The 13,627-nt window shown below is 32.6% G+C and overlaps 1 protein-coding gene across 1 annotated transcript in view; it reads left to right on the top strand.

Moving 5' to 3' along the window:
* Positions 1–896: 896 nt before the first annotated feature.
* The window catches only part of LOC129228298 (PDZ and LIM domain protein 3-like), a 62,509-nt gene continuing 49,778 nt past the window's right edge, over positions 897–13,627 (top strand). The window contains exon 1 of the mRNA XM_054862975.1: positions 897–1,142. Coding sequence (XP_054718950.1) covers positions 1,032–1,142 — 111 coding nt within the window. The 5' untranslated portion in view covers positions 897–1,031. The remainder of the gene's footprint in view (positions 1,143–13,627) is intronic.

Here is a 13,627-nt window from a genome sequence, read left to right as displayed (position 1 = left end):
ACTCTACCGATGGACAATCAGTGGAAGGAAATTGCACAGTACTTTGTGTACCGGTAGAGTCGTTTCTACCATACCAGTTCATTTATAATCAAACTGCTATTCATTCCAAGCTGTTAATGAATTTGTAATCAAGACAATTTAGAATGCTTCATTTTATACGCTGGCCTTCTACATCTTGAACCCGGGTTCTGACCTGGGGTGGACAGTCGGTGGATTTTCGAGAAGTAGAAATCATCAGCGCCCATGTCGTATGATTATGCGGCATGTAAAAGATCCCTTAGGTATTCGTTTGGTTTTGAATTCCCTCTTCAAAATTAAATTCCTAGTGCAGTTTCGCATCGAAAAGAGCGCAAGTGCCTCCCATCTAGTGGAAACGGGACGTCAAAACTGCTTGTGTCTGTGCATCAGAGCCTTAATGGTGGCACATGAAAGACTGATGCCTTCTCAGAGAGCGCACTAGGCCAAATGACTTCTTATACAGCCCCATAGGAAACAAAAAAATAGAATCACAAATTTCTGATTAACCACATAATTTAAAGATTTCGGCCACGTTTCGCACTTTCAATAAAGAAAATCGAAGAATAAAGCTTCTCTTGTTGTAGGGTGTAAACAGGAACTCGGAAATTTGCTTTAAAAAATATGACCCATCTTTCCCCTTCAATCCCGTTCCCAGACGTCTGTTGCAACCGGAACACGCTAAGTACAAAAGCAGTCGGAGGAAGTGAAAAAGAAAATTGAAACTGCAAGCGAATGTAAACCCGAAAACAACAACACAGTCTTGCAAGGAAAACAAACCCAAAAACAAAACCACTTCCTAACTCTAGTTACGACTACTATTTATATTCGCTTTCCCCTTGTATATTGTCTCAGCGAAAGAAAATTCTTCTTCTCCTCTGACCTTCTACTACTCTCTTCTCTTAGGAACGGAAGATCCAGCGCGGAGGAGAAATATTCCAACCACCAGTTGGGGATCGGAGAGAGAGAGAGCGATCGCCTGCTGAATGCGGCAGTGAAAGCTCCTTTTTGGAATTATGGCCTATCAACAAGTGTCACTGGAGCTGGTGAGGGACGGTCAGTGCACCCCATGGGGGTTCCGGATGACCGGTGGGGCGGATATAGGCACCCCTCTTGTTATTCAGAAGGTAAGCGAATTTGGGCACCCCGACGAAATGGGGGTGTTCCCATTTTTCGTCTGTTTTTATGTTCGAAATAAGTAAATAAATTTCACCAAGTAAATTTTCTCCCTTTTAAAATACATTTTTAAAATTGATATTCGAGCATGTAGAGCAAAATAGTTTACTCTGCTTGCAGCGCCACCTGTCCTCGAATATTTTAACTAAGTTATTAAGCATGTTGATGATTCTAGTCAGAAAATAGTTACCTCAGGAGATCAGGGTGCATGATAATACAAGCTCTATTCAAAATTTAATACTGAAATATTTTGAAATGTATCAACATTTTTTTTTCTCTTTCCGTTATAACGAAATGACGCAATACTTTGAGATAGAAAGATTTTGATGACAAAAATAGTTTTTGTTGTTACAAAATGAGAAAATTCTTGTTACTATTATTATTGCGAACGATATTTGAGTTCTACTCACTGAGTGCAGAAGTTATTAATTTTGTATTAGGCTTGTTTTGATTCTATATGTGAAGTACAATTTCTCAAGAGCATGTGAAGCAAAGTGAAACGGTTTTTTTCATTCAGTTAATACAAAATATATTTATGCATTGATTGTTTTAATCAATTATAATATTTTAATTAACTCTGGAAACTTCAATATCTAAATATTCATTCATTTTTTTTTAATTTGCCTTATTTATTCATTATTCACTTATTTATTCACAAATTTATCTAGTCATTCATCTGCCATTTATTTATTAATTCAATTATTAATCACTTCTTCATTTATTCATTCTCTTTTTTTTCATTGATTCATTCACTTTTTTATTCAATAAAAGAAAATTAAGCTTTTAGAAATAAAATAGAAGATACTTAATTCGAGAAATAATTCTTCGCTTTTATTTGAAGGTACAAGCTAAAATTCAAAAAATATTTCAACTATGCAATTTCTGCCATAAAATGCATTGCTCACTTTTTAGGTCCTTTAATGTTTGAAATAAATTTTCAGTTTGTTCATTTTGAAAAATGCATCTTAGCTACTTCACTTTGTTCCATCGCCATCAATTTCAAACACTTACATGGCGAAAAAATGCTATTATTTCTCATCCTGTTGGGCAGTACAATCTCATCCCCAAGTAGTATCTATTATCATTTTGAAAAAAAATTAAAAAATCGAATTAAACCACGTCAATTTACATGAAAATCCCTATCTATAAAAACTTAAACGCTTGTAAAATATCCCTTAGCTTGTAGTTTTGCAGACAAAAGAAAAAGAAAAATTACGCTAGTTAAGCTTCATTTGTAAGAGATTTTTCTGGTCGCCAAGAAAGTTTTTTAGTCGCCCGGGCGACCTGGCGCTCGGGATGTGCCAATCAGTGACACATTCCGAATGGTGTTAACTATCATGAAGATAGCTAATTTTTGGTATGTCACAATATCACACTTTGAAAAAAAAAAAAAAACAGCTACTCCTACTTAGGTAATCAGTTAAAAAATTGTACTTAGTAAAAGCTGGAACGGAGATTTATGAAATTATTTTCATCAAATAAGTTTATCTATGATTATGAAAAACTAAGCAAGGTTAATTTAAAGCCATGAGGAGTTACTTTACGGGTAGACATAAAATTAGTTATTTTGTTAGCAAATAGTAAGATAATTTTAATACTTGTAAAGTATATAAATGAGGTCACACTTTTTTTCAACATATTTTTATCCTATCACCTTTGTCACAAAGTGTGACATTACTCCTTACCCCCGTTCCTAGTTCACATGTCGTGACATTTTTCATAACCATATTGTTGTAAAAAAAACTTCTTTTTGCCTCTTCTCTCCCCCTTGTCACACTCTGTCACATTTCCACGAACCCCCCTTCGATCCTCAAAGTGTGACATCATTTGTAGACGACCACTAAAATAGAAATTACAAAATTGAAAACTAATAGTGTTACCTGAACAAATAAGAATGAGAAAAAAACATGCAAAAGTACATTTAAAAAGCTAAGAGAGAAAAGGAATTAAATTACATTTAACATCAATAACACCGGGGTAATGCCGATAGGATGTGCTATACAAGCAATGAACACAGGCACATAAAATTTCGAAGCGGCTAGGATTTCACATGGGGCAGAAACGAATCTTGTAGCTCTTTCCATTTTTTAAGCATTTCTTTTATTAATTTTAATACATGTGCCAAGAAAGGTACAATGTGATGCATTTATCTGCCAAGAAAAACACGTGCGTCTTTCTGTTAAGGTATTTTTAATGTTTGCTCTCTTGTGGATCATTTATTTTTATCATTCACGCAAAATCTTATAAATCGAAACTCAAAAATAAATGCTCTTAAAATAAATAATCATAAATGTATGTGCAGATTTCTTTTCTTAATGGGGTCGTTTCCAAAGTTTTAAAAGTATTTTTTTCTGAAAGAGCATGCTTAAAAACATAGGATCTGACCATTTTTAAAATAATTTATTTAAGTGTAATACTTTTAAAAAATGAATTAAATGAGTGCGCTTTCATTGTTTACACTTTTGTCGTGTGTTATCACAAATGATGAAATGCCATTCAATGTTGCCATTCACAGAACAAAATATTTAATTCGCATCTTTACTCACGTGTATTGGCAACGATATGGTTGATAGCAAGCGTAGAGCGCAATTTTAATTCGCTGCTTGATTATCAAAACGTAGAAACGTAGTAGAAAGATGCGGCAAAGTGCATCATTTGTGACGTCATCAAGACAACGCCTTGTTTGAAAAATCGGAAAAAAAAATTAAAAAAAACTGTTGGGAAAATAAAAATATTTTCTGGGTGCATTTTTTTTTTTTTTTGCTCATTCTATCCATTTTAATGACTAAAAGTAGTACTTTCGATTGAAGGAAACCACCCCATTCATTTATTTATTTTTCATGTACGAGTTTATTTTACTTAATAAAACTAATTCACTCTGCACTTCCATACTTCTATACTTTTTTAAACTGCTTTTTCTCTTCACTTTTATTTTTAAAGGGATGGGTTGGTAATATAAGTGCCACATATTGTCCGCAAATAGTATAAGCACGTGACACATTTTTTGAGCAAAAACGTTTCTAAAAACAAAAATCATTAATAAAAAAATAAAATATTTAACCCAGTATAACGTAAGTGCTATAAATAAATCCAACGTAAAGTTCAGCGCCTAAACTCTCGCTCATTTATGATTCAGTTGGCTACAAATTTTTCACTCATCACATGAATCTCAAAAAATAGAAAAAATAATTCCATGCAAAAATTTAAGTTTCAAGTATGTTTTCAGAAGTTTTAACAAAGAAAGGCGATTTGACCTTATTAGAAACATGGGTCTTTATTAGGGCGTGCACAGAAATTTTGGGGCCCGTCACAAACGACTTTTACGGATTACATTGTTTACTATTACTAGCATTGTTTACTAGGGTGGTTCGAAAAAAAAGATTTTTTTATTTCGGAATTGCGTTACCTCTCAAAAGTTGTAGTTTGATATCCTCAATTGCGCAAAAATTTAAAAAAAAAAAAATTCTAAGTTGACATCTTCAGTTCGCGCATGAGTCTGAAAGTTCAAAAAAATGTGTCAAACATTAAAAATTTCAGAAAATAATAAAATTAGTCTTTTTTTTTTTTTTTGTATTTTTTCATAACGCAACCGCCATAAATTGTCAGTATATACCGTAGTTTGAACCTTAAAAATATTTTATAGCTTTTAAACTAGATCTTTAGTTTGTGCATACGCCTTAAATTGGGCGTCAAATTTCAGGAGAGTTTAGCCCAATTTAAGGCGTATGTGCAAACGAAGGATCTTGTGTAAAAGCTATAAAATATTTTTTTAGATATACTGACAATTTATGGCTGTTGCGAAATGAAAAAATAAAAAAACTAATTTTATTATTTTTTGAAAAATTCTAGCATATTTTTCCAAACTTTCAGCCTCATGCACGAACTGAAGATGTCAACTTAGAATTTTTTTTCTTTATATATTTTTCTCCGGAATTTAAAAAAAATCGAAGAAGTTATTCCGAAATTTAAAAAAAATCAATTTTTTCGAACCACCTGTTTACTCCTACGTCTCTACATTTATTCCGCCCCTTATTTTAAAAATCTCGGGCCAACTTCAGGCTCAGGCGTGGGACAACAGGTTTCTCTTCTCTCCTCCCCCCCCCCTTCTGTGCATGCTCCTGGTCATAATGGGGACAACTCTGAAAAAGCGTAAAAAATTATATTAAACTTAAAAAAAAAAAATTGAAAAATTCTTTATCTTTACTTATAATAAAGCTCAAAGTTTGTCTGAATATCTGTCCGGATATCTGTCGGGATGTCTCTCTGTGACGCTCATAGCGCCTAAACCGTTGGGCCGATTTTCACAAAATTTGGCACAGAATTAGTTTGTAGCATGAGGTTGTGCACCTCGAAGCGATTTTTCGAAAATTCGATTTTGTTCTCGTCAAAAACTTGTTTTTATACCAATAAAATCCAATAAACCATGACAAAAAGAAAATACTGCATATAAGATTAGAAAATTTTCACAAGACTTTTATAATAACTGTTACTGCCTGTTGATGACAAATTACTTGTTAATAAGGTTTTATCATCAGTTAGGCTTTCTGATGACGATAAAATCACGATCCAGCGAATTTTTGCTACCCTACCATAAAAGTTGTGCATTTTCTTTATTGGCCTACATGGCCCTATTTGGCACACCCATCTTACAGTTTAGATTTTTTTTTTAAAGTTAAACATATTTCACTGGGTGAATTAACTAAATGCAGAAAACGAAAGAATGAAAGAAAAAGAGGGAAAAGAAGGAGAAAGGGATTCAATTTTGATTATTCAGCTGTTTTCAACGTTTCGAAGGATGAAAAAATGCTTTTTTCTCTTTGAAGCAAATTTTTCAATGTGTAGTGAATGTACAAAAAAATTTTTATACCTTCGTAAATTAAAAGTTAAAAAATGGTTTTGTGTCCAATTTTTTTTATAAAACTTTCCTTTTGTACTAAACTAGACCCCGTGCAAATAAAAAAGTTCACAAAAGTTGAACAAAATATCTCAATGCTTAATTAAATTTTAATTTTTGTCATTTGGGGCTTCTATTTATAGCAAAGATATGATGCAGTTCTAGAACTTTCAAAGTTCAGAATTTACCAAAAGTATCAAAACCGATGTTTGTTCAATTAGTTGAAGTGTATGTTTAACTCATGACGACTTTGCAATTGTGACAGGTTATACCAAGGAGTAAATACATATTTAAAAAATAAATAAATAAATAAACATTTTTTGCGTAAGAAAATTTTATAATTGTAGTTTGTTTAACATTTATAAAATAATGAAATTTTTTTAATATAAATGTATAAAACCATTAGACATTTTCTTCTTTGTAACAGCTTACACTATACTCACAAATCATTTTACACTGTTGCCGAAAATCTGCTAATATTTTTACAATTATCTTTACTAATAATAAAGCTCAAAGTCTCTCTGTCTGGATATCGGGATCTCTGTCTGTCTGTCTCTCTCTGTCTGGATATCGGGATCTCTGTCTGTCTGTCTCTCTGTCTGGATATCGGGATCTCTGTCTGTCTATCTGTCTGTCTGGATGTCTGTGACGCGCACAACGCCTAAACCGTTCGGCCGAATTTCTTGACCTTGAAACTTTGTACCGAATGTACAAAGTTAGTTTGTAGTCTGGGGTGTGCACCTCGAAGCGATTTTTCGAAAATTCGGTTTTGTTCCTTTTATATTCTAATTTTCAGAACTTTTTACCGAGCAAATTATCACAACGTGGAAAATTAAATTACAAAATTATCATAAAGTGGAACCGTAACATGGGCGAGCAAATGAACATAGCCAATTGGCGAGAAATTCATCTTCTCTTATTTGTAAATATACATGCGAACCAAATGACCTTTTCATTTTTTTACTACGGGGAAAGCCGTGCGGGTCCACTAGTAGTCATATGAGGCAGCTTTGAACCACAGTTTCTCCTACTGGTAGTTGTACCGTTGCTATTTTAATAAAGATTTTGCATTTACAGCGTAAAACAAAGGAAAGACTCCTAAACTATTGCATAGTTGTCTAAATTAAAAAATCGTAATTAGTCAATCCAATTAAAGTAAATTATTAACCCGGCTGGAAGCTAGCTAGACGATTAGGAAACCTTTGAGCTATGTGAGAAATGAGGTGAAAAATAAATTATTCAAATTAAAACATTATAGTTTTGAAACTTTAAAACCTTTCACTTTTGACTGATTTATTGTGATACTCCCCCCCCCCCCCCATTCTAAAATTTAGTAACATTTTTTTCTTTTTTGCAACCAATTAAAAATCATCAAGAATATTAGAAAAGAAAAGCTTAGAATTAGCTGCTTTTGTGGACTATTCCATGAAATAATCCTTGTTTGTTTTTACATTTGTTCATTTTTACCTGTTCAGATAAAGAATTTTACGCTGGGGAAAATGTTTGTTGTAGTTCAGTTCTAGAAGTTATTTCTCTTACATCTGCAAGCTTGTTATCGTATACGTGTCAGTAGTTAATAACCACTACGGAAAAATTGCATGCCATGGCCTCGAGGGGTTGGATTTCTTTATTTATTTACATACAGGACAACGCAGGAAATATTTACAACACAAAAAGATTGCTCCCAGTTTCGCCGACATTTAAAATTTCCTCCCCTTTACGTATATCAAAAGTTAAGACTGAAACTGAACAAGTGATCGTCTTAAATTACAAATTGAAAAAAAAAAAAAAACGACTGAGTCGCAAATATAGAATTAAGAGGTAAAACTGAAAATCCTTTTAAAAGCTTTGCACTATTAAAAATCAATTATAAGTATTTTATTTGTTAACAAATAGAAACTGGCAGCAGATAAAAAATTTAAATCCTTGCTTTTAATTTCCTTGTCGGCCAACAATGAATTCGGTTACCAAACGCTTGAAAAAAGCTTAAAAGCTTCTTTAAAAAAGCATTATAATCCGAATTCTATATAACATGGAAGTTCCAAACACATTCTATCAGACGCAGAAAAAAATACACTTTATTTTGGTACTAAAATTTAAAACTTTCAAATATGTTTCCACTGCAAAATCGTGAAAAACCTTTTAGAGGTTTTTAATTAATATATTCCTCAAAGAATGTCATCCGAAGACGCAACCTAGCTAAGAACACTTTCGATCAACTCTCCTTTCGAGTAAAAAAAAAGTTTTTCAAATCAGTCCATCCGTTTAGGCGCTAGAGTGCCACAGACAGACACACAGATACATAGATACACAGACACGTCAAACTTATAGCCCCCTTCCTTTGTGTGTTGGGGGGTTAAAAACGAGGGGGAAGAAAATTTCGTGTCGGCGAAACTGGGGGGACACCGAAATAACACCCTAGTCTTAACTGGGTGTTACACGCAAAAATTCACACTTTAATGAAAAGAAGCACAGAAACTGAGTCCCCATGAAAATTAAGCTCTCCTTCCAACTTGATTTGCTGGTTAAAAAAGCAAGGCTTATCTTGATTATCGAGTTATACCTTGAAAAAAGTATATTTTATTAATAGTGTACTGGTAAAACTTCGATCTTATATATTCCTAACAAATCAGTATACCTGTAACAGCCAAACAAGCCCTAAGCCCTTAAATAGAGGAAAGTACCTGGACGACCGAGCCTCGCTCGGCTTTAAAAGAATTATTTTTTGCCAAATTGTGTTTTTTTAAGGTTCAATACTTTTTAAATATACTTGAAAAACTTCACGTTAACGAAATATTATGTGCTCGACCTTCTTATAACACTAAAGTACCAAACAAAGAAGATTCTGAATGTAATTAAATCAACATTTTGCTTTAAACTATCTGCTACGTTTGTTTCCACTAGTATACAATTTTCTTGTCAGTAATTAAAATATTTTGACCTTAGTTTTGCTATGGTGAAATCGGTTTTTAACCGAATACTTCCTTTCATACTATGATGCGTTTCACGATTTTATCCCAATCGAGATTTTCTTTTTGTATAAGTACTTTTAGTTTTTACGCTAGAAAATGCTACATACAGCATGATATCCATCAAAACTGATGATCCACAAACCATTCCAACAAATGATAACAACTGTCTTAACAAAACATAATCTCAAGACATACACTTCTTCGAAATAAAATTTAGATGCGTGATTTTAAAAACATGTTAAACTATTTGAAGTGTAAAAAGAAAATAAATAAATAAAATAAAATAAAATAGGATGGTCAAGCAATAGTTTCACTTAAAAAAGAAAAAAAGCCTTACATCGACTTACATAATGCTTTTGAATTTGTTTTCAGCCAAGTGTGTTTTTGAAATTAGCCAAAGTGGCCAATATCAGCCAAGCCTGGCAACCCTAAGCAAGTATAAAATTTTAAAGCGAGAAGAGACAAATTTTTATTGTTATGGTTGCAAATCGTCTGCCTGATCGTCAACTCACAGTTTACTTCAAGGCTTAACTCAATTTGACTTTATATTAAAAAACTGTTTTTTGTAAAAAAAAAATCGCGTTTTTACAGAAAAAACACTGATGTAGATGAACTTAGAATGCAAAACTACAATTAAATCCAAAATTTCATCCAAATCGTTAGAGCAGTTTCCGAGATAAGAAATATATATATACCCACAAGAATTGCTCGTTTAAAGATATAAGATGAACAAGAAATAAACCGCCTGCTGTAATTGACATTGACCACTCTCGGAAGTTTAGTAGAGAACCGAGTTGCTGGTTTTATCAGACACTAATGAAAAAGAAAATTTTTATACGAATATTTGTGGGAAAACTTAATGTTGAAAAGCAGTTTTTTTTAAATCGCAAGTTCATATGATCGGATGTTATTTTTGCACATTCTTAGAAACTTTTTAAAAAAATAACTAAGCGAGTTTTATTGGAACTTGTTACCCAGTTTCAAATGTGATAAAAACATTTATTGTAGTGTTATTTTACTTCTTTTTATAATTATTCGCATCTTTCTAACGTCATGAATACAGTAATAATGACCTAAAGCATCGAAATATATGTATAAGTTGACAAGAGAGCGCAAACGAAAATAAATGCTGCCACAAAGCAATGTCTTCGATGTAATAAATGATATGAATGAAATCAAGATTGCTTATTGCTTTCACTATACCTTGGATGTCGTTCGCTCCTTTTATTTACTTTGTGATTGGTAGATTGGCAAGACACAAGATAGTTCGAAAAGTTGTTTTACTAAGGTTATAGGTGAGTTTTTGAGAACAAGAACAAAAAAATTTTGTCACCTGTGACGGCTGAAATTCATGAAATGAAAATTATTGAGAGGATAAATATTGCGTCTCTGATTATAAATACTATCGTCTAGTTTTCTTTTGCAAGCAAAAAACGTGTTCCCCTCCCCCCTCTTTTTTTTTTGAAGTTTCTTTTTGATTGATTTTTTTGTACTTGCTATTGATTCCATGCATTCAAGCTGAAAAAAAAAAGTTTGAAACGATGTTAGAAACTTGGTTTTCCCCTTTGACAGCTGAAACTTCGATTTATAAGAAGCAAGTTCGGTTCTTATTTACTTATCTTTTTTAAGTAAGTAAAATAAAAAGTACAATTTGCAATGAAACGTGTCAAAGGGTGGAACTTCAAAAGAAATTTTAAAAAGTAATTTAAGCGAGGTATCCCTAATAAAAAATTTATTACGTGGTATCCAATTAAAATTCATTAATATATTAAGTGGCATTCGTATGAAATAATAATTATAGATTGATGAATTCTTGATGCAAAATAAGCATTAAATTCATGCAACCAAGATTTAGTGTTTTTTTTAAACAACTACCACAAAGTAAAGAAGAAAAAAATATATTAAAAAGGTTATAAATTAATGCTAAGTATACTCAAGGAAACAAAGTATTAATTCCGTGAAGAAATCATTAACATCTATTATACTGGGGTGAGAAAAACAGGAAAACAATGCCTTACACCAGTTCTCCAACTGGGTGCCGTAAGAAGATACGAGGGGTGCCGCGAAATGTTCATGGTATCAATTTTTTTTTTTTTTTTGGTGGGTGTGCAAAATAAGGTCATATATACCAATAAGGTTATCCTCTCATTGAAGTAGCATAGTAAAAATTTGCTAGATTGTGACTTCATCGTCATCAGAAACATTAACTGATGATAAAGTGTTATCAACAAGCAGTTTCTAATTGCCAGGCAACAGAAGCAAACAGTTCAGGTAGCAAAAGTTTTTTCAGAAGAATGATGCCAAAACTACCTGAGCTTATTTTACAGTAAGTTTCGTTTCGACATGGATCACTGTAGGTTTCTAGTACGAAAAAAGTTAATTATTGTTCTTGAAGCCTAAGTTGTGCTCCTAAGTAGGTTAAACTGTCTTTCTTTGTTTAAACTGTTGAAAAATATAATTAAAACTTATATTTTTCACTTGTTTAGTTTTTTTCTTAGTTTTTATGAGACATCTGGCGAGCATGCAAAAGCTGGAGCCAATTCAATCATAAATGAGCGAGATACTAGATTATGAGCCTCAGAATGGTCTTAGTTGGTTCACTTATATAATATAATAGAGATGGACTGGGGTGCAGTGAGAAAGTTCTAATTCTTCAATGGGTGCCGCGAGTCGAAAAAGTTTGAGAACCCCTGCCTTACACTATTCGCATACATTATTGAAATTAAATAATTCAACGATTACTTTGTTTCGATTATACAGTTTTTCAGTTAAGCGATTACAATTAATTAAATAGAACAAATGTTGATAAATTCTTTGCTTAATTTGCAGGTCGTTTTTTTTTCTTATATCCTACATAAAAGAGTGCCATATCTATGATATTAGTAAACTTATAAAGAACGAGCAAACTTCAGAAGCGTCTTGAAGCGAAGTGAATGTTCTTAAAGAATACTTACAATTGATTAAAGCGCTGTTTTTGTCTTGCATAGATGACAAATAACTTGTTCACTCTTTCAAGAAAAAATATTTATTTTATTAACTAGAAAGTCGCCCGTCAAGGTATGACGCGTGAAAATTGCTTCAACATTTGAACGAAGTTATTGCCTGTTTGGTGATATTTTGATATAGTTGAAATTGTAACCATAACTACTGTAGATTAACCCTAAACTCCAGTGAATAGCGTTAATCTTCAACCATTTTTTCGTTTCTTCATTCCCCTGAAATGACACAGTCTTACCAGTAAAACAGTTATGTTACCGGATCGAATTCAACCTTGTCACAATAAAGGCATGTTAAACATTACCAAAATATATCATCAAATTATCATGCCGTGACGCGAGATTCATTCCTGAAATACGCGCGTTACTCAATCATCGGCTATTATCTTGCAAGTAAAAATGACTTGTTTCATGAGAACTCTAAAAACTGTTATATTGTTGGTGTTGTCGTTGATGTTTTTTGCTAATGGACACTCTGAAGATTCAAGCTTCTTCTGCTTCTCGAAGTAGGAATTGAAGCAAAAGGGAGTAATTCCTCAGAATGTCAGACACCCAATTGGGAAGTAGTGCGATTTCTCCTCTCAGGGTTCCGCAGATGGGAGATTCACCTTCCAAAAGTGGTTGATACTTCCAAAAATTTCCTTATTCGGCAAATTTTGTTTGACGTTTCGCCAAAATTATCATCATTCTGCGAAATTTGGTGTTCCATTCGGTAAAATTATTATCATTCGGCAAATCGAGAATTTTCGATCTCCCAAAAGTTGAAATTCAGGGCGCACCCTGAGACCTATGTGTTATGGTCATTGTGCTAGAAAGGATTCGCAAGAAAAACTAAAAAGATAAATAAATGCGGATGTAATTTCTCTTTTTAAAATCTGTATACTATGTATTGGATTAAATAAATGTATGTATTTTAAGTGTATACACTACATACTTGAGCTTCGCTGCTTCATGCAGTGCAAGGAAATGCACGAGAAAAATACTGACACTTCAGGGGTTTTAAATAACTTGTCATGTATCATACGTTTCCACCAAATGTTGTCCCTAAAGCAGGTAGGGTATCAGCAACAAATTGAAGAGAATAATTTATCTTCAAGGTCACCCTATTTTATTGAGAATATCTTTCTGAATTTTACATTTGCTTGGTACTTTTGCAAGAGTAGCACCAATAAACACTATTGGCGTGAAAAAAGTTTTCTTAACATGTGCAGCTGAACTGTTTTTAATAAACAGGCTCATGAAAAATTTCAATTTTGTATTTTGCTTATACAGAAATAGTCAGCAAATTCAAGTTTACTGAAAATGGCATTTAATGAGTTAAAAACTTTGCATGTATGAACAAAAAATATACAAAATAAGTTCCATTTTTTAAAGAAATCTTTTAGTTTTCATTAATTTGCGTAATGTTTCATACAAATTAACACAGAGAATTAAAAGAACTTTCAAACTTTTATACTCTAACTAAATTGAATATGAAGTGTTGATTTTTCCCAGTGCTGTTCCACACGTAATTATTCTTCTTCAATTAGGTGCTGATACACTAATTGCTTTCTAAACAACAGTTTGATTGAGAG

Source organism: Uloborus diversus, chromosome 8, assembly GCF_026930045.1.
Source record: "Uloborus diversus isolate 005 chromosome 8, Udiv.v.3.1, whole genome shotgun sequence".
Classification (NCBI taxonomy): Eukaryota; Metazoa; Arthropoda; class Arachnida; order Araneae; family Uloboridae; genus Uloborus; species Uloborus diversus.
The sequence above is the reverse complement of the archived record's forward strand: the minus strand, read 5'-3'. Positions and strand labels throughout refer to the sequence as shown.